This window comes from Vipera berus (genome assembly GCF_964194415.1).
Source record: "Vipera berus genome assembly, chromosome: W".
NCBI lineage: Eukaryota > Metazoa > Chordata > Lepidosauria > Squamata > Viperidae > Vipera > Vipera berus.
The window spans coordinates 47,324,340-47,347,801 of NC_138210.1; the positions used below are offsets into that span (position 1 = coordinate 47,324,340).

Here is a 23,462-nt window from a genome sequence, read left to right on the forward strand (position 1 = left end):
CTGGGACCTGAAGACCTGGCTGTTCGAGTTTTCCGGCCCAGGCTGAGAGTTTTAATTGGGGTTTTTATATTTTTTCAGGGATTGAATTTAATCTTTTTTAATTGTTTTTTAACTTTTGTACTGATGTTTTTAATTACCTTGTAAACCACCCTGAGTTCTACGGGAAAGGGCGGTATATAAATTCAATAAAATCCAAATTCAAATCTTTTTTTAGCCCCGGCCACCAAAATTGCCAGTGGATGAGGTGTAGAGTTTTCAAATATCTGAAGTGTCCAGCCTGTTTTACATCATGGCCATGTTTGAGAGCATTGAGACGGAGGGTTTCAGGTAGATACAATTTTCCTCCCTTGTGTGCTAAACCATCCCTGCATGTTAGGGAGGTTTGATTATCTTTGAACCATTGATTGGTAAGGAGCTCTTATTTTATCTTGTTCGATCCCAGGTCATCAGGATTAGCGGTTCTGCAATGTGTGAGTTGTGCCGCAGGTTGTGAACTGGGAATAATTGCCTCGTAGACATCTTCACATTCGCTTTTGTACTGTGGCAATCAGGATAGCGCATCAGCTAGGAAGTTTTTTCTTCCTGGTATGTACTTTAGAGTAAAATTAAAATGGTTAAAGTACTGTGCCCATCGCACTTGTTTTGGGGACAATTTTCGGGGAGTTTTTAGTGCCTCTAAATTTTTGTGATCTGTCCATACTTCAAAAGGCACATTGCTCCCTTCTAAATAGTGTCGCCAGTTTAATAGCCCCCACCTAATTGCAAAGGCCTCCTTCTCCCAGACTGTCCATCTCCTCTCACATTCAGTGAATTTCTTAGAGGTGTAGGCACAAGGTTGCAGGACCCCACTTTTATTCTTTTGCAGTAACACAGCTCCGACTGCCACGTCGCTGGCGTCTTCTTGAATTACGAAGGGCTCCCCTGGGCAGGGGTGCTTTAGAACCAGTTCAGCCGCAAATAGTCTTTTTAAATTCTCAAAAGGTTTCTGACAACTCATAGTCCATGCTAGTGGTTGGCCAGGTCGTGGTTTTCCCCCTCCCTTGCCCGTTTTGAGTAGTTCTGTAAGGGGTAGAGCAATCTCGGCAAAAGAGGGAATGAATTGATGGTAGAATTTGGCAAACCCTAGGAAGCTCTGGAGCTGTTTGCGAGTCTTTGGGGGTTGCCATTCAATTATAGCTTTCACTTTGGCTGGGTCCATTTTGATGCCCTCGTCGGAAATTCTATAGCCAAGATAGTCTAATCGGGTTTGGTGAAATTCACATTTCGACAATTTGACATAAAGTTTGGCATTCAATAGTTTCTTTAAGACTTCTCTGACCAGTCTTATGTAGTCAGACATATTTGTACTGTATGTCATCAAGATACACCAGAACCCCTTTGTATAAATGATCATGTAGGATCTCATTAATCTCATTAATCTCATTATTCTCATTAATCAACTGCATAAATACGGCTGAGGCCCCCTGCAGTCCAAATGGCATGACTTTGAATTGGTAGCTTCCCAAGGGGCAGTTGAAGGCCATTTTCCACTCATGCAAATTCTCAGATGGTCTGGCAGCTCTCCACCATTCTGGTATTGGGGCCTCCGGCAGTGCAGTCTCAAGGCCCCTGTAGTCTCCACTGGAATGGTTCCAGTCTGACGACCAGTCTTACCCGCTGTGGGTTGGAGTTCTGCCCAAACTCTTCTTCCCACAGCAAGCTGTCTATTACTCCCTCTTCAGAAATTTCACCAGCAACCAAGCTTTCTCTTTCCATCATGAGGATTCTTTGCCAGCTTATCTCCCTTACTGGAGACAGCGGCGGGGGCTCAGGACCCCCTAAGATGTTTGAAAGAAAGGAGATTCTGGCATGATGTCATGCTTCCAATTAAAAAACACATCAAAGAGTTCAGCATGATTATTTATTCTAAAAAGTCTATAACGAACAGAAACAGAGCATCAGCACTCATGGATGGATGCCAGAATCTGAATTCTCCTCCCCTTTGCACAATATATTAAACACAATTAAACACTATTCTCCACCCTTCTATTTCTGTCATGAATCACATTCTCCAATTAATTTGAAGAATCAGTTTCTCTTCTGTTGAACAACCCGCCAAGTTCTTATCTGCTCTTAAAGTAATACACAAGTTTAACACATAAAATAGCTGCTTCTTCATCTCTTGTCAAGCAAGTACATTAGATGTTAGCAGCATTGACATCGCAATTTAGTTTTGGAAACTCTTAGTCCCTGTTGTCCCAGAAAGTTTAGTAACGCGTTGGTAGCATCAATAGTTTCCCCATTCTTTTTTCCAGAGATTAGATCATCCACATACTGTATTAAACAGGTCCCCTTGAGCAACTGCAAAGCCTCCAAAACCTGTTCTAAGACCTGTCCGAATAAGTTGGGAGATTCTGTAAAACCCTGAGGGAGTACAGTCCATTGGTATCGTTGTTTCCTTCCTGTGTAAGGATTCTCCCATTCAAATGCAAACATGGGTCTCGACTCCTTATCCAAAGGACATGCCCAGAAGGCATCCTTCAGGTCCACTACACTAAACCATTGGTGGTCTGGGGGAATTCTCCCCATTAAAGTGTAGGGATTTGGCACAACGGGGTGCCGTGTCTGAACAATTCTGTTCAGAAGCCTTAGATCTTGGACCATTCTATAGGTCCCATCTGGTTTCTTTACTGGTAATATCGGAGTATTATAAGGTGACATAGAGGATTCCAAAAGACCATCCTTTAAGAGGACATCAATCACTGGTTGTAGACCTTTTCTTCCTACCATTGAAATGGGATATTGTTTCTGCCTAATTATTTCATTGGGTTCTTTCAAGTTGATTTTTAAAGGGGGGATCTGTAACCCACCCCCCCACCCCCCGGTTCCCCTCTTTCACCCAAACAGATGGGTTGATATTATCATCCTCCTTCTGAGTCAGTTTTTTCATGAATGTCTCAGGTTTGAATTCTAATTTTAATTGTAATGTGTGTCCTTCCCCTGAATCCCTGATTCCGACCTCCCCTCCAATCTGCTCTCCCACGTCCTGGTCCTCCTTCCGGAGCTCGGGGAGGTGGGGGTTCTTGGTGTCTCACTACCTCTTTAACTGTGGCTACCATCACTCTCCCTTTCTCTTTCGCTTTCTCTGCGTCTCTCTGGACATACACTTTCTGAGCCACCTTTAATAGGTCATCTATAGGTTCGGTAGTCCAATTCTCCAGTTTTTGCAATTTCCTTGAAATATCTGGCCAAGCCTTAGTCACAAACTGGATTCTGACGATCGGCACATTTGCATCATCATCAGGATCCATTCCTGAATACCTTCTCATGGTGTCCTTTAATCTTTGCAAGAAGGCGGCAGGGGATTCCTCCTTTTCCTGCTCAAGGCTTAGAGCCTTTGTCATATTTTGTGCTTTTGGGACTGCCTCCTTTATTCCCCTTATAATTATGTTCCTCATGTCTTCCATATTTGTCCTATGTGCCTGATTGTTATTATCCCAATTAGGTCTCACAATGGAAATTTTATCCTCCCCCTTTATATTATTATTAGTCGAAGGGGAATGGTCCCGCTCCCAGACTCGTATCGCAGCGGTCCAGATCAATTGTCTCTCTTCCGCCAAGAACAATGCATTTTGTATAGCCATTAACTCATCCCACGTATAAATGTTTGGTCCTAATAAATTGTCTAACTGTTCAGCTGCTCCTAAAGGGTCCTCTATCATATTTTTCATTTCTTTCCTAAAAGATCTCAGCTCCGATGCCTGGAGCGGATCCTGTACAAAACTTATTATTGGTTGTCCCTGGCCGTTTACTCCATTAGGAACCTCTCTCAAGGGAAACATTGTATCCTTTTCCTCTATAGGTTTAAACGGAAAGTCCTCTATATCCTTTTTACATTGTTCCAATTCTTTCTGTAAGGCTTTATACTGATTAACTTTATGTCTTATTTGGAGGCTCCCTGGGGGTGATGGTGCACCGGGTGGAGCCTGGGCAATGTTAATTGGACCCAGACTATACGGTGGAGGTAAATATTTTCTCTTCTCATCTTCTTCCTCTTTTTCATCTCATTATTTTTCATCTCATTATCCAGGGATTTACAAGCCTTAGTTTTAACATAATCATATAAGTTCTGGCAGACGAAATAATCATTAATCCCTAATCGGGGCCACTCAATTTTGTTATCCTCCCACCATACGAAGCAGCACAAATTTACCATATTTTCCTTTGTTAAATTTAACTTACTGATCAGTTTGTTATATGGTGGTTTCCCCCAGTTTTCTAACAATTTCCCTAATGGGCTATGGGGATCTATTTTTAGTTTTGGGTTTTTCCTAATCTTTTTCACACACCTCTTCTCCTGGGACCCTCCCAAATTACCCATGGTTGGTTTACCGCACAATTCTGTTGTCCTTACGGGTTGTGATGGGGGTTTCCCGATACTCCCACATAACACCTCTGCTCCGCGAGCTGCATTGGCTCCCAGTTGCCCTCCGGGTGAGATTCAAGGTGCTGGTGATGACCTATAAAGCCCTAAATGGCTTGGGTCCGGGATATTTGAGGGAGCACCTGCTGCCGGCATCAAGCTCCCTTCGTCCTGTGCGCTCCCACAGGGAGGGTCTTCTCAGGGTACCGCCGGTAAGAGATTGCCGGCGGACAATACCCAGGGGGAGGGCCTTCTCTGTGGGTGCGCCGGCCCTTTGGAACCAGCTGCCTGTAGAGCTTAGGACTGCCCCTGACCTCCGTTCATTCCGCCGGGACCTGAAGACTTGGCTCTTTGAGCTTTCTGGCCTGGACTGAGGGTATTAATTGGGGTTTTAACTGGTTTTTAACTAGGTTTTTTATATTCAAGGTTTAATATAATCATTTTAATTGTTTTAACTTTTGTAATTGTAGTATTCTTTTAAAAAACCTTGTGAACCGCCCTGAGTCCTACGGGAGAAGGGCGGTATATAAGTCTAATAAACTAAACTAAACTAATGAGACCACGATTCGCTTCACCAAGCCGCTTCCTCCTTTTCCGACCAATCTTGCAGAGGTATGGAAGTGCGTAGTCAGGAGTCCACTCTTGCTTCGCCTTGCCAGCCCTTACGGCCCTCGGGGCATCTCACACACACATCTCACAGATCAACTGTCCTACCCAACCTTCTCCCGAACGCCTAGGTTTTATTCCTTGGTTCACCCCAAATTTTACTCACCTAGGTTCATGCATGAAGTTGCCCGGTTCTTATTCTGGTAATTCTCTAGTCCCCTCTCCTCTTCTTACCAATCACTATTTGGTCCATGGGCCTGGTTCTGTTCTGCCTCCTCGACCTGCAACTGCAACCTTGGACCATTGAAATCAATGGGGCATGCCTTCCTCAGCTGATTTCGCCTCCCGAAGATGCAGCAACAGACACCCGATGCCCCACTGTTGGGCAGCCAATTTGTTAGAAATGCGTTTAAAACACTAACAAAATTGGATTGGTAAGAAAAGAGTTTATTCTGCAGAAAATAGAAAAAGCAGTTTGCAAAATGCGGTGGATCTCTTAACAAGATACTTCAACAGGAAGCATCTAAAAACAGAGACCACACCCAAATATTCAAATCCATAGCATTATATACATTCCTATCGCGATGCCCCCCCCCTTTCCACTCCCTTTCAGTCCATTTGAAAGACTTCAAAGGTTACATTCTTGTCCGGATCTCCTAACGAGAGTACATCAAACCTCTCTCCCCCCTTTTGATTTACATTTGTTTTGCTAAGTACATCCTAGGAAATAACATCAGTCTCTATCTCTCAGCGGATACAAAGGTAATAAAAGGTTATACAGATCAAAGAGCAATAAATAGTAAACATAGGAAGCAATACATTCTTCCCCTTTCTCCTCCAGGAAACATAGGATAGGAGTGGGTTTAAAGAATTATTTTATTTTTAAACTTCTGTATTACTATCAACATCATTTTGTAAAAGTTTTCTTTCAAACTATAATTTAATGTGAACTTTAGTCCATTCATCCATACATTCTCCCATTTATCTAGCTCAGTTTGTGTTCTTTGGTTATTGGAATTTACTAAAATTATTGAAAATAATCTGAAAATATGTTTGATTATTGACAAAGCCTCAACGATATCTTGCAAACTAGTTATACTTTTTTAAAAAGTTGACGATTCAGTTATATCACCAACAATTTTCGTTGAGCTAGTTGAATTGGAAAAACAAGTGATAAGATCTATTAAAGCATTTCAAATGCTTGGAGAGGAAAAAGGAAAAGGTCCATATGAAAAAAAAGTTGATGAATTAATTACTTCAGGAACCTTCAAAAATATAACATTTGTAGAAAATCATTGATTTGTCGGGCTTCCTTGGGAAAGACTTTTAGAAAACATCGTAACAAATTTGAAAAAAAGACTAATGGATTGTGAACATTTAAAAGCAAATTGTAGCCAATTTCAAGATAGGAATAAATTACAATTTCTCAATTTTTTGGAGCCAGATTACTGGAATTTTGAAGTACTAGTTCCATGAAAGCAGCTGAAGAACAATTGCTCATATTTAATGACATTTTTAATTACCAAATTGATATTAATGATTATTGAGATTTTGTGGAAAACGTTTTAAAAAATTTTCAGAACTATGCAATTCCTGAAAGTGTTCAAAGAGCTAAAAATATTGTCAGAACAATTGCTGTTAGTTCAGCAGAAGCGGAAAGGGGTTTTTCAAAGATGAACATAATATGTTCAGAGAAGAGAAGTCGCCTGTTTCTAATATATCAAACACAATGACAGTTAGTCTAATCGGCCTAGGTCTAAAGGAATGGGATCCTACTCCTACAGTGAAAAGATGGTTAAGGATAAATCACATGGCCGATGATGCTTGGATAAAAGCGAAGAAAATTGCAAGTGAGGATGCCAATCAAGAAGCAATATGGAAATATCTTAAATAACAGTTTTGTCTTTTGTCAAGTATTATTTCATATTTTTTCATTAATATTTTAAAACTCTTATAACAATCTAATTTTGTGTAGCCCTTTTATTGTTTTTATTTAAGTATTAAATGCATGAAATAATAAACTACCTTTTGGTATATCATTTTATACTTAAAATGGTCATTAGGGCAGAGAACTGGTTGTTGAATTATTTGAATTCCACCATCTCCATCTCTACACTCCAGAAAGCTCGAATCATGGTGAATGGAGACTTTACAAACCCATGTGAAATCCAGAAAGGAACAAGACAAGGGTGTCCTTTATCTTCTTTATTTATTCTGGTGTTGGAATTGTTAAATAGAGATATTAGACTGGATAACAGAGCAAAAGGACTACAAATTAAAGCGCATAATTACAAATTACATGCATTTGCCAATTTGGTATTGATTGTGCAAGACCTGCTAGAGAACATGGAACATGTTATGAGGAAGATTAAAATGTTTGGAGAAATGGTGGATTTAAGAATAAGTAAATCAAAGACGACAATACTGACATAAATGTGGAAGATCAAAAGAAATTAGAATTTAAAACTGGAAGGAAAGGAAAGGGAATCTGGAAAACAAAAAGAATACACATAAATGCTTGCTAATTTTTCTCTTGTACTGGTCCTGGCTTCTGGTGGTATTTTGTGTGGAATCATTTTACCAAATGGTCCACTTTTATGTACTGGGCCTTCACCCATCTAGACTCTGACATCGGGTAACCCTCCCATTGGATTAAGTACCGTTCCCCTTTTGGATTCTGGAATCGAGGATTCGCTTAACTTCATAATGCGTTTCCTCTTCTACCACTATTGGGGCGGGAACTGCTGTCCCTACTGGTCTCAGTGTGGATTCCTTGTATGGCTTCAGTAAACTACAATGGAACACTGGGTGCACCTTAACCAACAACCTTGGTAATTTCAGCTCTACAGTCACCGAGTTAATGACTTTCACTATGGGTAAAAGACCTATGTATTTTGGCCCTAACTTTTTGCAACTCTGTCTCAGCTTAAGATACTTTGTAGACAGATACACTTAATAATAATAATAATAATAATAATAATAATAATAATAATAATAATAATAATAATAATAATAATAATAATAATAATAATAAGAAGAAGAAGAAGAAGAAGAAGAAGAAGAAGAAGAAGAAGAAGAAGAAGAAGAAGAAGAAGTAGTAGTAGTTGGAAGGGACCTTGGAGGTCATCTAGTCCAACCCCCTGCTAAGGCAGGAAACCCTATACCATTTCAGACAAAATCCAGTCTCTTCAATGCTGCTTTAAGTGTTGCCTGGTGGAAAATGTGACTTTGGCTGTTCATAGCCTTGGGACAGTGGGATAATGGCCGGTCCTTTCGTCCACCGGTTTGGAGGGATCACCAGATCTAATGGGAGAGTTGTGGCTCTCCCGTGATCCAGCGCCTCTTATCTCCCACATGGAACGTCTCCTGGGGAGCTCGCTTCCTATCTGCCTGTTTTTTCTGACTTTCAGCTGCCTTAGCTAGAACCTTCTTAGCATCACTCCAAATCCTTTGAAAAGAACCCACCCAGTCACTTAGGGTGGTTGAGGATGTGGGTTCCTGTGGGTACTCTGGAATGGGCACGAACTCCACCCCCGTGGCTAACTTAAATGGAGTGAAACCAGTACTGCTGTGCACTGCATTGTTATACGCCACTTGTGCAAACGGCAAGAGTTCTGATCAATTCGTTTGTTGATAGTTGACATAGCAAAGCAGGTACTGTTACACTATTGCATTAGCTGGTTCTGCCGATCCATTTGTACTCATATGAAAAGCAGAACTGAGCCCCTGGGAAGGCCCAATCATTTTTACAAACTCCCTCCAGAACCTAGCAGTAAATTGGACCCCACGATCTGAAATGCTGTGCTTTGGCGCCCCATGCAGCCAGTAGATATGTTGCAAAAACATGTTCATTAGTTTCTGGGCTGAGGGGAGTCCAGCACATGCAATGAAGTGGGCTTGCTTGGAAAATAGGTCTTGTTGTTAGTTGCGAAGTCGTGTCCGACCCATCGCGACCCTATGGACAACGTTCCTCCAGGCCTTCCTGTCCTCTACCATCTTCTGGAGTCCATTTAAGCTCACACCTACTGCTTCAGTGATTCCATCCAGCCACCTCATTCTCTGTCGTCCCCTTCTTCTATTGCCCTCAATCTTTCCCAGCATTAGGCTCTTCTCCAGTGAGTCCTTCCTTCTCATTAGATGGCCAAAGTATTTGAGTTTTAGCTTCAGAGCAGTCAGGGTTGATCTCCTCTAGGACTGACCGGTTTGATCGCCTTGCAGTCCAAGGGACTCGCAGGAATCTTCTCCAGCACCATAGTTCAAAGGCTTCAATTCTTTGGCGCTCAGCCTTTCTTATGGTCCAGCTTTCACTGCCATACATTGCAACTGGGAAGACCATAGCCTTGACTATACGCACTTTTGTTGACAGGGTGATGTCTCTGCTTTTTAGTGTGCTGTCTAGATTTGCCATGGCTTTCCTCCCCAGGAGCAAGCGTCTTTTAATTTCTTGGCTACAGTCCCCATCTGCAGTGATCTTGGAGCCCAGGAAAATAAAATCTGTCACTACCTCCATTTCTTCCCCATCTATTTGCCAGGAATTGAGAGGGCCAGATGCCATGATCTTGGTTTTCTTAATGTTTAGTTTCAACCCAAGTTTTGCACTCTCCTTCTTCACTCGTAACAAGAGGCTCTTTAGTTCCTCTTCACTTTCTGCCGTTAGAGTGGTATCATCTGCATATCTTAGGTTGTTGATGTTTCTTCCGGCAATCTTAATTCCAACTTTTGATTCATCTAGCCCTGCCTTTCTCATGATGTGCTCTGCATATAAATTAAATAGGCAAGGCGACAGTATACAGCCTTGCCGGACTCCTTTCCCAATTTTGAACCAATCAGTGGTTCCGTGTCCAGTTCTCACTGTTGCTTCTTGGCCCGCATATAGGTTTCTCAAGAGACAAATAAGATGGTCTGGTATGCCCATCTCTTTAAGGACTTGCCACAGTTTGTTATGATCCACACAATCAAAGGCTTTAGCATAGTCAATGAAGCAGAAGTAGATGTTTTTCTGGAACTCCCTAGCTTTCTCCATGATCCAGTGTATGTTAGCAATTTGATCTCTAGTTCCTCTGCCTCTTCGAAATCCTGCCTGTACTTCTGGTAGTTCTCGATCCACATACTGCTGGAGTCTAGCTTGTAGAATTTTAAGCATAACTTTACTAGCATGAGAAATGAGTGCAATGGTGCGATAGTTTGAACATTCTTTGGCACTGCCTTTCTTTGGAATTGGAAAATAGGTCTATCACAGTCCATATCGTGGTATTTCTCCCACTTTCCAGAAGCTCCACTATAAAGTCCATGGCTATCTCCCCCCAGGGTCTGATTGGGTCAGCCACCTGCTGCAACAGTCCTGGACTCTTCCCTGGTAGTCTTTTGCTGGCTGTGCAAACAGCACAGCTTCCCACATAGCTCTCAATGTCCTTCTTCATCTTTGGCCACCAGAACTGACAAATTAGTGAGATGGAGCGTTTTCAGGAACCCAAAGTGACCTGTTTGCTTGGCATCGTGGCTGCATTGTAGGACTTGCAGTCACAGGTGGTCTGGGACATACAATTTGTCCCCTTTTCATGCCAACCCCTGCCTCATGGTCAAACTCCTGATGAGCCACAACCCATGTGTCGTTTTGCAGCTCTTGCTTCAGCTGTTGTGTAAGCACATTGTTGGGGGTGAGCTTCTCTTTTTCTTATGCCATCTGGTCGTTGCTTGCGCCACTTGCTGTCTATCGGGAATGACCAAACTCACCACCTCCTGCCAGGTCCTTTTGTATTGGAGCGTGCAGGACAATGCATTAGTCAGGAAGTTCTTCCCTCCTGGGATGTATTTTAGTTTGAAGTCAAATCTTTTAAAATACTGCGCCCTTCTGACTTGCTTAGGAGAAAGTTTGCAGGGGGTTTTCAGGGCTTCTAAGGTTTTATGGTCAGTCCACACTTCAAAGGGGGCCTTCCATCCTTCCAGGTAACTGCCTCCAAGTTAGTAGCGTCCACCGCACAACAACCTCTTTCTCCCATACCACCCTTTGCTGTTCCATTTCATTTAGTTTGCGAGAGGTGTATGCGCACAACTGTAGGTTCCCCTCCCCATTGCGTCGGAAGAGGACGGCTCCCACAGCAACGTTGCTGGCATCTCCCTAGATCACGAAAGGTTCTTTGGGGTTCAGGTGTTTTAACACTGGTTCAACAGCAAATAGCCCCTTCAACTTTTCTAAAGCCACTTGGCAATCCATTGTCCAGTTCAAGGGTTGATTCGGCTGGGGTTTCTCCCCCCCCCATCCCAGTTTTCAAGAACTCAGTGATCAGCAAGGCAATCTTGGCAAAAGAGGGGATAAATTGCTGGTAGAAATGTGCAAACCCCAGGAAACTCTGCATTTGCTTGCGGGTGCAAGGGGCTTGCCATTCCAAGATGAACTTCACTTTCCCAGGATCCATCTCTATCCCCTTGAATGTCACACGGTAGCCCAAATAGTCTAGTTTAGATTTGTGAAATTGCATTTTGACAGTTTAGCATACAGCTTAGTGTCCAAGAGCTTTCTTAGCACCTGCCGCACGAGTTTCACATGTTCATTCGTAGTCTCAGTATAAATGAGGGTGTCATCAAGGTACACTAGAACCCCCTTATAGAGTTGATCATGCAGCACCTCGTTTATGAGTTGCATGAACATGGCAGACACCCCTTGTAGTCCAAATGGCATCACCTTGAATTGGTAGCTACCAAGGGGGCAGTTGAAGGCTGTTTTCCACTCGTCACCTTCCTTAATCCTCACCCGGTAGTATGCCTCCCTCAGGCCTAATTTCCTGAAGATCTTTCCTTTGGCCAAATGGTCTAGCATGTCCTTCATGAGAGGGAGGGGGTACATTTTCTCTGCGCACACTGTTAATTCCACGGAAATCTATGCATAATCTCAGTGACCCATCTTTCTTCTCTTTAAATAGTACTGGGGTTTTGCGGTTTTGCGGCTTGGATGAACCCACTTGCTAAATTCTTGTCAATGTACTCCCTCAGCTCCTTCATCTCTTTCAGAGTCATGGAGTACATCTTTGGCTTGGGAAGTTTTACCCCAGGCAGGATCTTGATAGCACAGTCTGTGGGGCGGCGAGGGGGCAGGACATCGCACACTTTTTTGCTAAATGCCTCCATGAGGTCTTGGTACTCTCTCGGGACAGATTGCTGCTCCTCCCCCTCCTCCAATGCTCCCTTGCTGCACTCAGGGATTCTCCTCGCCTCCCCTTTCGTCTTGGGCTGCTCTTTTCTCTTGTCAGGGGAGCACGGTGCCCGCTTCCTCATAATCATTCCCTTTGAGGCTCTCTCCCAATAGATCCAAGGCTCACACTTGGCTAACCATGCCAGGCCCAGGATCATGTCCTCGGCCATCTTTGGGGTGACCATAAAATAAATTCTCTTGGTCTCTCAACTCTAGCTTCACCGGCACCGTCAGATGCGAAGTGGCTTTGCCTCCTATCCGTGAGCCATCAGCCTGTTCAAACTTCACAGGTTTCTTGAGCTACCTTACATGTACTGGTAGTCCTAGTCTCTGCACTGCAGCTTGACTAATTAGGCAATGGGAGCAGCCAGAGTCTATGAGGCTTTTAACCATCCCCCTCACCCCTGAGCAGGATGCCTTAATGCCTACCCTAACGTCAAGGTGATTGACAGGCCCACTCACCATCGGGTTGTCTTCTCCCTCGTTCTCACTGTCGTAAAGGGTTATTAGCAGCTCCTTTTCAGTCAGAGTTCCATCCCCTCTGCACTTTGGAGGGGAGATCTCAATGACCTGGGTTGCTGCTCATGGTTTCTCCTTCCCATTCTTCAGCAGCTTCGAGGCGGTCGGTGCCATGGAAGCCATCCGAGGGGTTGGTGCTGGGCACATCACTGCCCTGTGTCCCTCTTGGCCACAGCAAAAGCACATGATGGGAATGCAGTCAGACAGCCCTGCCCGCATTGAGGATCTTACTGCTGGAGATTTCTCCCCAACACACGTCTCTTTTGGCTTTTATTCTGCCATGGTCTGAGGCTCTTGTGGTCTTTGTACATCACCAGGTCTATCTCTATGGCAGGGCTTTTCAACCTTTTCACACATTTTACCACTTTTAGGACATGACAATATTTGAGCACCACCAGTGCTTAGCAAGGTGTCAAAAACTTGATGACTGAAAAAAGGGGGTTGGGTTTTACTGATTAGATTCATTTGTTGTTATAGAAATGGCTCCCCCTCACTTTTTCCCCCTTTTTCCTCCCCACTGTATCCTACTATTTGCTTTTGTATTTTTGTATTTTATTCTATAATCTAATAAAATATTACAAACTGTAGAAAAAAAGGAAAAAAGTACCAGTTTTAATTTCTTTGGTGGCTGTTCCTTTGCTGAATTGCTTTCCCTTTGCACTGACAAATGTATGATGAATTTATCATATTAATATATGCACCACTACATTTGTACTGACAAATGTATGATGAATTTATCATATTAATATATGCACCACTACCAGCTAGCTAGCTCAGGGCACTTGGCACTTTTAAGACTTGTGGACTTCAACTCCCAGAATTCCTCAGCCATCATGGCTGTTTGAGGAATTCTGGGAGTTGAAGTCCACAGGTCTTAAAAGTTGCTAAGTTTGTAGACCCCTGAGCTAGCTGGTCGGTCCTTCTTCCTCTCTTCCTTCTGAGCTCTTTCCACAGTGTAGTAAGAATGCAACCCCCCAATCCCTTCCCTGTACCCTTAGAGACACAGCAATCAAGTGCAAAGCAAGAAAGGCTCACAAAATAAACACATAAACTCCGTTTTTTTTCCTTTAAGCTGCCTCAGGCATGTCACATGTCACAATGTTACAACCGAGACTGAAAAGCTCCAGCAATTGCAAAAATCTTTAGTCTTAAATTAAGCCTGTTTACCTTCAAAGAAAACTTTCTAAAAGGCATAGACAGACTCAAGATAAGGGGGTAAAACTAATTACATTTGTTTAAAGCAATTAAACCTACAGAAGTCAACACTTTGGACTCATTGCTAGCCTAAATTACAGACTAAAATATTCCAATAACCAAAGCACGCAAACCGAGCTTCTGAATTACAAAACGCTGTAAAAACTGCACAAAAATCCTTATGGTAACCCAATCAAGCTGCCAGCTGATCCAGAACTAAATAAACCCACCTCCTCTCTGACATGCTCATCTGCCAGCTTTTCATTTCATCAGCGCTGATTGCATTCTCCTGGCTTGCGAAAAGGAACCAGGGGACCTTTTCTTCCAGCAACAGCTGCTGCTTCTTCCCTGTGCCTGTTTCCTCCCTGCCTGCTGAGCTCCTCTTCTCTTTCCCTGTTGTCTTTTTTTCCCTTTCCCACTCAAACCACCTCCTTTTATAGCCTCTCCTCTCCTCTCCTCCCCCCTCCCTTTTTCTTCAGTTCACCTCCAGCTCCACACTGCTTCTGGAAGCTCCAATCACCTGGAGCCAATCAGCTGGAGCCCTGCTGGCTCCTGGGGCTTCTGCTGAGCCCAGACAGTCCTGCAGCTGCAGCTGCCTCTCCTTCAGGCTTGGATGGCTTCAGCTCATTCCCCTCCCCCACTACACTTCTCTAGGACAGTTGTGTATCACCTGCCATGTGTCAAAGTACCACAGGTGGTGTGCGTACCACCAGTTGGAAAGCCCTGATTTAGTCCAATCCCCTGCTCAGGCAGGAAACCCTATACCATTTCAGACAAATGGCTGTCCAGTCTCTTCTTAAAAACGTCCAGTGTTGGAGCATTCACAGCTTCTGGAGGCAGGTTGTTCCACTGGTTAATTGTTCTAACTGTCAGGAAGTTTCTCCTTAGTTCTAGGTTGTTTCTGTCCTTGGTTAGTTTCCATCCAGTGCTTCTTGTCCTGCCTTCAGGCACTTTGGAGAATAGCTTGACTCCCTCTTCTTTGTGGCAACCCGAGATATTGGAACACTGCTATCATGTCCCCCCTCGTCGTTCTCTTCATTAAAGTAGACATACCCAAGTCCTTCATCAGAAGAAGTAGTTGATCTTCAAAAGTTTTATAAAATCCACTCGGTAGGCCATCTGGTCCCAGAGCATTGCCTGATTTAGCTCTTTTAATTGCTTCTATTATTTCAAAAGTTGTTATTGGACTGTTCAAAATTTGTTTGTAGTTTTCCGATAGTTTAGGAAGATTTTTAGTTGTTATACAGGTGAAACTCGAAAAATTAGAATATCGTGCAAAAGTTCATTTATTTCAGTAATGCAACTTAAAAGGGGAAACTAATATATGAGATAGACTCATTACATGCAAAGCACGATAGTTCAAGCCGTGATTTGTCATAATTGTGATGATTATGGCGTACAGCTCACGAAAACCCCGAATCCACAATCTCAGAAAATTAGAATATTGTGAAAAGGTGCAATATTCTAGGCTCAAAGTGTCCCACTCTAATCAGCTAATTAAGCCATAACACCTGCAAAGGGTTCCTGAGCCTTTAAATGGTCTCTGAGTCTGGTTCAGTAGGAATCACAATCATGGGGAAGACTGCTGACCTGACAGTTGTGCAGAAAACCATCATTGACACCCTCCATAAGGAGGGAAAGCCTCAAAAGGTAATTGCAAAAGAAGTTGGATGTTCCCCAAGTGCTGTATCAAAGCACATTAATAGAAAGTTATGTGGAAGGGAACAGTGTGGAAGAAAAAGGTGCACAAGCAGCAGGGATGACTGCAGCCTGGAGAGGATTGTCAGGAAAAGGCCATTCAAAAGTGTTGGGGACTTTCACAGGGAGTGGACTGAGGCTGGAGTCAGTGCATCAAGAGCCACCACACACAGACGGATCCTGGATATGGGCTTCAAATGTCGTATTCCTCTTGTCAAGCCGCTCCTGAACAACAAACAACGTCAGAAGCGTCTCACCTGGGCTAAAGAAAAACAGACCTGGTCTGTTGCTCAGTGGTCCAAAGTCCTCTTTTCTGATGAGAGCAACTTTTGCATCTTATTTGGAAACCAAGGACCCAGAGTCTGGAGGAAGAATGGAGAGGCACACACTGCAAGATGCTTGAAGTCCAGTGTGAGGTTTCCACAGTCTGTGTTGATTTGGGGAGCCATGTCATCTGCTGGTGTTGGTCCACTGTGCTTCATTAAGTCCAGGGTCAATGCAGCCGTCTACCAGGAGATTTTGGAGCACTTCATGCTTCCTTCTGCAGACGAGCTTTATGGGGATGCTGATTTCATTTTCGAGCAGGACCTGGCACCTGCCCACACTGCCAAAACCACCAAAACCTGGTTCAATGACCGTGGGATTACTGTGCTTGATTGGCCAGCAAACTCGCCTGACCTGAACCCCATAGAGAATCTATAGGGCATTGCCAAGAGAAAGATGAGAGACATGAGACCGAACAATGCAGAAGAGCTGAAGGCTGCTATTGAAGCATCCTGGTCTTCCATAACACCTCAGCAGTGCCACAGGCTGATAGCTTCCATGGCATGCCGCATTGAGGCAGTAATTGCTGCAAAAGGGGCCCAAAACAAGTACTGAGTACATATGCATGCCTATACTTTTCAGAGGTCCGATATTGTTCTATGTACACTCCTTGTTTTATTGATTGCATGTAATATTCTAATTTTCTGAGATTGTGAATTTGGGGTTTTCATGAGCTGTACGCCATAATCATCACAATTATGACAAATCACAGCTTGAACTCAAGATAGTTTGCATGTAATGAGTCTATCTCATATATTAGTTTCCCCTTTTAAGTTGCATTACTGAAATAAATGAACTTTTGCACGATATTCTAATTTTTTGAGTTTCACCTGTAGTTGCTTTGTGAAGTAAACTTTTTGTAATCCAAATCATATCAATTCTAGAAAAGGATTTGTGTCTCTCTGAAAAGCAGGTAAGGTCTTTCGTTAGTCATTTTTGCACCTCCAAATATCCATCAAACCTAAAGTATCGGTCAGCTTGAAAAAAGTTTGGGGCAGTTTCCCTTGTGTTTCTTTAATTCCTTTATCAGCTGATCTGTCCAATTGTGGGGCTACTGCCCCACTGTAGTCTCCATTTACACACCAATACTGAAAAGAGTAGGAGAGTAAGTGTTCAGACAGATGGCTTTTTCTTGGTGTGGGGTATATAATCCCACCACAATAGATTTTATTCCCTATAATTCAGTTTGCACAATTACATACTTGCCTTGATCATCAGCAAACAATAAATGTGGATGTAATTGGGGTTTTATATACAAAACTACCCCATTAATTTTTTTCTTTGAATTAGCAGAACTAAATTCCAGACCCAAGGTGTTATTTGTTAAATACTTTTTGTCAGTCTCTTTAATGTGAGTTTCTTGCAAATATATCATGGTTCTCTTTTTTTCAAATAATGAAATAACTTTTTTCTCTTTTGTGGGGAATTTGCCCCATTAACATTCCATGTCAGACTCTTGCAATCCATCTATTATGAAGAGGAACTTCCAGGGATTCCAGCTGAGGCTCCCATCTCCACAGCCTGTCTTTGATAAGTGTCAGACCTCTTTTTATCTGTTTCTTTCCAATCTTTAACTTTTGAAAAATAGTATAGTTCCTATCCATGTTTTTCCAAAAAGTATTGTGCTTTAAGGACTGAGATTAGTCTATACCGTTGATTTCTAAAGGTAAAGATAACCCTTTCCAGTTTATCCCGGCAAAAGGGAATATTATTTTGTTTCAGGAGATCTGTGAGGGAAAAATATTCTTTACATTTCCTCAATATTGTAATTGGAATTTCTCTGAATATTTGCACCTTATTTCCAGAAATGTTAAATCTCTGATGGTAATGTTTCTGAATTACTTATCTTTAATAGATTTTCTTATAAATTGGATCATAACATCTCTTGGCAATTGTCTTCTGGCTGCATACTCTATGCTGAGTTTATTCTGTAAATTTTGTCTATTTCTTTAGTGAAGTCTACTTTCTCATCATTAAACCATTTAGTCATTTCTGTTACAATTACATCACTTAAGTTGTGGATTTGTTCAGGCATTCCTCTAAAATGCAAACAAAACACCTTTCACTTTCAAATCCAATAACAATACATTTTGTTTAAGAAGATCTAACCTTGTTTCTGTCTCATCCAATCTAATCTGTATATTTTTACATCTCCTTTAGTTTGTTTTAACTCTGATACTAATAATACAAATGTTTTATTGGATTTTTCATTCATCTCTTTTATTGTGTCATGTAACATAGCAAACCTTTTCTCAAATACTTCCATAAGGAGTTTGGTGCTGGGCTCATCCAAGTCACATTTTAATTCCTTCTTAGGAGGCATTTTTGCAGATATCCTCTTTTAACAACCATCAGAAAAACAGGTAATACACAGTTCCCTTTTCAAGGTAAGATAAGGAGTTCCAAAAGCAAAACTAAGCAGCTAGCAGGAGAAATAGTGTTGATATACAAACTCACAGAGTAGAGGAAAAAAAGAGATTTCGAAGCTTTTAATGTAGAAAGCCAAGAATTGTATGCAGAGTACAGAAGAAATAGAATAAAGATATAACATCTTTTCAAGTTGATAATATGTAGAGTCTTTTTGATAGAAGTTCAATATAATTAAATCAGTAACTCATTTTCTCAGTAATCTAAAAAAACTTGTTGCCATTTGTCTCTTCCATATGGAATGATTAATTATTTCAAGACACTTCTCCAGTTATATTAAACCAATTAGAGTCCACGAGGAGGGAAGGTATCTGAATTCCAGCAAACAACATGCAAAAAGAAAAAAAACCTTTGCAAAGTGTGAAGTTAAAACAAAGGCAACTTTGAAGACAAAGGCTGGGTGGATGTGATGTCAATCCTCTTCTTTGGCAAACTTACCAGGGAGAAGAAATTTGCTGAATATTCACCCCCACCCCAGCCAAGGAATGCCATCCAAGAATCTTCAGGGCGATTACGTACTACTCCTTTTCTAATTCAAGAGTGAAATAGCTACAGAGACCAGTATGGTGTGGGCTCTGCCCAGTATAGTGCTCTACACTAGCAGCACATATCTTTGTTCTGCTAGACAAATGGCTGGTTTGAAAGCAGCCTCACCCTTCTTGATGGGCTGCACCAGAAGTTGGCTTATTTAAGCACAGCAGACAGAGGGAGATGATGCTGGGAACAATGTGTTTGTTTTCTTGCTGTGCGTTCTTGCCTTGAACTTCAGATCGTGTCTCTTCAGGTGTTACCTTTGCTTGCCTTGCCTTGCCTTGCCTTTGCCTGTGGATTTACCTTTGTCGTGGAACTTGCCTTTGCCTTGGGAAGTTGCTTTTGCCTAGTGGACTGGACTTGCCTTTGCCTTGAGGACTAGAGTTGGCTTCATTTGAGTAGCCTGTGGAACTCATTGGGGTTGAGCTGGTGCCGGCACAGGTAATTGCTGCAGAATACCAATTCAGGCTCAGAAGTACTTAATTACCTATACACTAATGCTTAAAGTTTAGGGAACAAGCAGGGTGAACTTGAAATACTAATACACAAAGGCAAGTATGATATAGTTGCCATTACAGAAAATTGATGGGATGAAACTCATGACTGGAATGTACTGATAGAAGGATACAAATTGTTCAAAAGAAACAGATCACTACTTCTTTTTCCAGAAGCTTTCTGAGAGCACCCAGCTATCCAGGGGAACAAAAGGGTTAATTTCCAGAACTCTTTTCTCCAGGGAGGTTTCTTCTTCCTTAGAAAACTTTCTAAAGCAGGCATATCAAACTGCCGGCCCACGGGCCGGATGCATCACGCCCATTGCTGGCAATGGGGGGAAAGTTCCGATACGTTGCGTGACGTCATGTGACGTCACTGTCAGAATCCATTTATATCACATTTCATAATTGTATAGGTAGAACAACGTGCTATTTCTGGGGATTCTGCCATCTCTCCGAGGGGGGGGGGGAGAGGATGGTTACTAAAGCGATTTTCAAACAACAGGGGATGTTTTACTGGGGAAGGGAGGGGGGACAGACAGGTCTGGATTGTATCTTCATTTACAACTGAAAAGGAAAGCAATAACCATAAAACCAAGGAGAGTTCCCTTTCCCATGGAAGGACCTGACACCTAGCAACTGACGACAGCCTGACCAAATGGATGAGGGGAGGGGCTGGAATGGGAATGGTTTATATAGGATTGAAATGTAACTTTTCTCAGATTCCGTCTTGTATTCCCACAATCGATTCCATCCTAGTAAACATTTTCCTTTTGGACTAAACTTGCATCCAAGAGTTCTTATTTCCTAAGATGTGGATTGAGGTGGGTCCTGACAGTAGACGGAATCTGCTTTAAGAGTCAACCTGGAAGGGAAAACCTTACCGGGGGACTTTGCAACAAATAAAATGTCTGGCGACGAAGCAAGAGAGGAGGGAAGCCCCATGGAGGGGGAGTCTTCCCCCCAAATGGAATCCCAGAGACAATGGGAAGCTGAAGCAGCATATTCCCCCGGGGAAGAAGCGGTGGAGCAGTACGACCGAAAACCCCGGTGGGCGATGGGCGTTGGAAGGAAAAGTGAGTGGGAAAAGGCTTTGGGAGAAACGACCCTGAGGCGTAGTAACCACCAACCGGAATGGAGGCAAGAGATGGAGAGTTCCCTGCACGCCAGCGAGGAGGAGCGGATCCTGGAAAAGGCCATTGATCTGATGAAAGCAACCCTGAGTTCACTGAGGGAGGAGAGAGCTGAAAATCACAACCGAGGCAGCGCCTGGGGACGCAACTGGAAAGGTAACGGAAGGGATCCAACACCTGAAACCCCGGGGCCATCCAATGGAACAGGAATTGCTGCCTCAGCAGTACCCACCACCCCCAGAACCACAGATGGGGACCAGGATGAGGAGCAATACCGGCCACGGCGCAGACAACGCTCCAGCCAAAGACTCCCGCCCCTGGAAGTCAAATTCAAGGGGGAGCCATCACGACTGGGATTTTTCCTAACCCAAGTCCTCAGCTACATGGAAGAGTACGGACGGGACATCCCAAGTGACAAAACACGCATCCGAATTGTGCAATCTGCCCTGGATGGGACGGCTGCAGACTGGGTGGTGAACTTGCATGACTCCAACGCCCCAGAACTCAACGACTTCAACCGATTCATGTCATCTTTGAGGCGACGGTTCGAGGATCCTTTGGCTGACCGTAAGGCCCGGGAGAGAATCAAAACGGTGAGGCAGGGCAGGCGAGCAGTGGCTGATTATACCCAAGAATTCCGAGCCATTGCCAGCAAGCTGAACTGGCCAGAAGACATCCTCCTTAGCCACTTCAAAGACGGTCTGAACTACGACCTGTATGATGCTTGCCTGCCTCGAGGAGACCCACCCCACCTCGACGACTGCTACATCCTGGCGGAGGAAGTGGAAATAGACCTACTGAAGAGACACCGCAGAGGAAAACCATGGGGCCGCCTGCCACCCGAGCAAACACGCGAGGGGGAAAAACCACCAGCCACAGCCAAAAAATCAACAAGTTGCTTCAACTGCGGGAGAGAGGGCCACCGTGCTGCAGAATGTCGTTCAAAAGCCCCCCCACAAAAACCAGAGGCATCATCCTCCAAGAAGCCGGGGAAGCCCCAAGGCAACACAAAAGAATCTTCCATGAAGGGGACAGAGGCTGTAGAGTCCACAATTCCTGCCAGGAACTGGGACTGGACTCCGGCCTGCACCGCAGGGACGGTGGACAACTCGGAAGACAGCTCAGAGGGAGAACCATTGGTAAGTGGACCCCTTCCACCCATACTTAAGACAGTGACTATATTAGCTTCCCCTATGCCTGAAGCAGCCAAAATAAAAGCTCTGATAGACTCTGGGTGCATCCGCTGCCTTATCAGCCCAACGCTGGTGGAGAGATTGAGCATCCCAGTGAGGAGGCTAAAACAACCAATCTCTTTTAGTCAATTAGATGGGACAATAGCAGGGGGAGGACCAGCCACCCTAGCCACTTTACCAATCCACCTATCACTGGGGCCCCATGAGGAGGACATAACGTTTATAGTGGCCCCAGGCATGGAATGCCCAATGATCCTAGGACTGGAATGGCTGAAGAAATGGAACCCCGGGATAAACTGGAGGACAGCAGAACTCAATTTCCCAAAGGGGGGGCAGAAGAACTTAGACTCCAAAAGCACCCCCCCAACCCAGAGGGAGGAGACAGCAGCAGTGGGGAAAGAGAAGGGATTACCAGAGATACCGGAGGAATACAGGGACCTGACTGAGGTTTTCAGTGAGGAAAGAGCAGATGAGCTTCCCCCCCACCGCCCCACAGACTGCACCATAGAATTCAAACCTGGGGCAAAACTCCCAAAACCCAGGATGTATGCCATGAGCCCAAGGGAAATGGCAGAAATGGAGAGATTCATAAAGAAAAACTTAGAAAGAGGATTTATTGAGCCTGCCAAACCCAAAGTGGCCGCCCCGGTTCTGTTCAGGGAGAAGAAGGATGGGTCCTTTCGTTTGGTTGTGGACTATAGAAATTTGAACACAATTAGTGAATGTAATCTGTACCCCCTTCCCCTAATGAAGGATATGTTATCCCACCTATCGAAAGGAAAGATTTTTACCAAACTAGACCTGAGGGAAGCATACTACCGTATTAGGATTAAGGAAGGAGACGAATGGAAGACTGCATTCAACTGCCCAATGGGGTGCTATCAATTCAAAGTATTGCCATTCGGACTGCAAGGGGCCCCCGCAGTCTTTATGCAATTAATTAATGACGTGCTGAGAGAGCACCTATATAAGGGGGTCCTGGTTTACCTCGATGACATCCTTATCTTCACAGAAACCAAAGAGGAACATATCAAACTAGTCAGAGCAGTCCTGAAGAAGTTGCGAGCTGCCCACTTATATGCTAAATTATCGAAGTGTGAATTCCATCAGGAAAAAATAGACTACCTGGGATATCGCATATCTCCAGAGGGCATCGAAATGGACCCTGAGAAGGTCAGGGCAGTACTAGAGTGGGCACACCCCCCCCGCACACGGAAGCAATTGCAAAGTTTCCTGGGGTTTGCAAACTTCTACCGCCAATTCATCCCCGCATTTGGCCAAATAGCCATGCCCCTCACAAATTTGTTGAAAACGAAGGGGGGGTCACCCGTGAAACCCAGCCAGCCTCTGAAATGGTCAATGGAATGTCAAGCAGCATTTGAGAGGCTAAAGAGACTTTTTTCTGCTGAACCTGTCCTAAAACACCCAGATCCCGACAAACCTTTTGTAATACAGGCAGATGCGAGTGATGTAGCGGTAGGAGCCGTACTATTACAAGAAAATGATGGGGGGACATTGCAACCATGCGCATACACATCCAGAAAACTCACAGAAACAGAACAACGCTGGCCAATATGGGAAAAAGAGGCATTCTCGTTGAGGTGGGCATTACTAACATGGCACCAATTTTTAGAAGGAAATAAAATACCTTTCCAGGTCTGGACAGACCACAAAAATTTGGAAGCACTAAAAACGCCCAGGAAGCTCACTCCTAAGCAAGCCCGCTGGTCCCAACATTTTCACCGATTCAAT

General features: G+C 43.6%; 1 protein-coding gene across 17 annotated transcripts in view; it reads left to right on the top strand.

The window, feature by feature from the left end:
* The window catches only part of LOC308676084 (enhancer of polycomb homolog 1-like), a 282,194-nt gene that overhangs the window by 227,606 nt on the left and 31,126 nt on the right, over nt 1-23,462 (top strand). Inside the window, exon 13 of one of the 17 annotated variants that reach the window (XR_014028265.1) lies at nt 17,385-17,495. The exons of 14 other annotated variants lie outside the window; for them this stretch is intronic. Coding sequence is in view for 1 of the 3 variants with exons in the window: in XM_081341798.1 (XP_081197924.1) it covers nt 17,385-17,408 (24 nt within the window). In the remaining 2 variants the exon portion in view is untranslated. Of the gene's footprint in view, nt 1-3,724; nt 3,744-17,384; nt 17,496-23,462 lie in introns of those variants that run through there. 2 more of the 17 variants (XR_014028266.1, XM_081341798.1) reach the window with 2 other exon arrangements.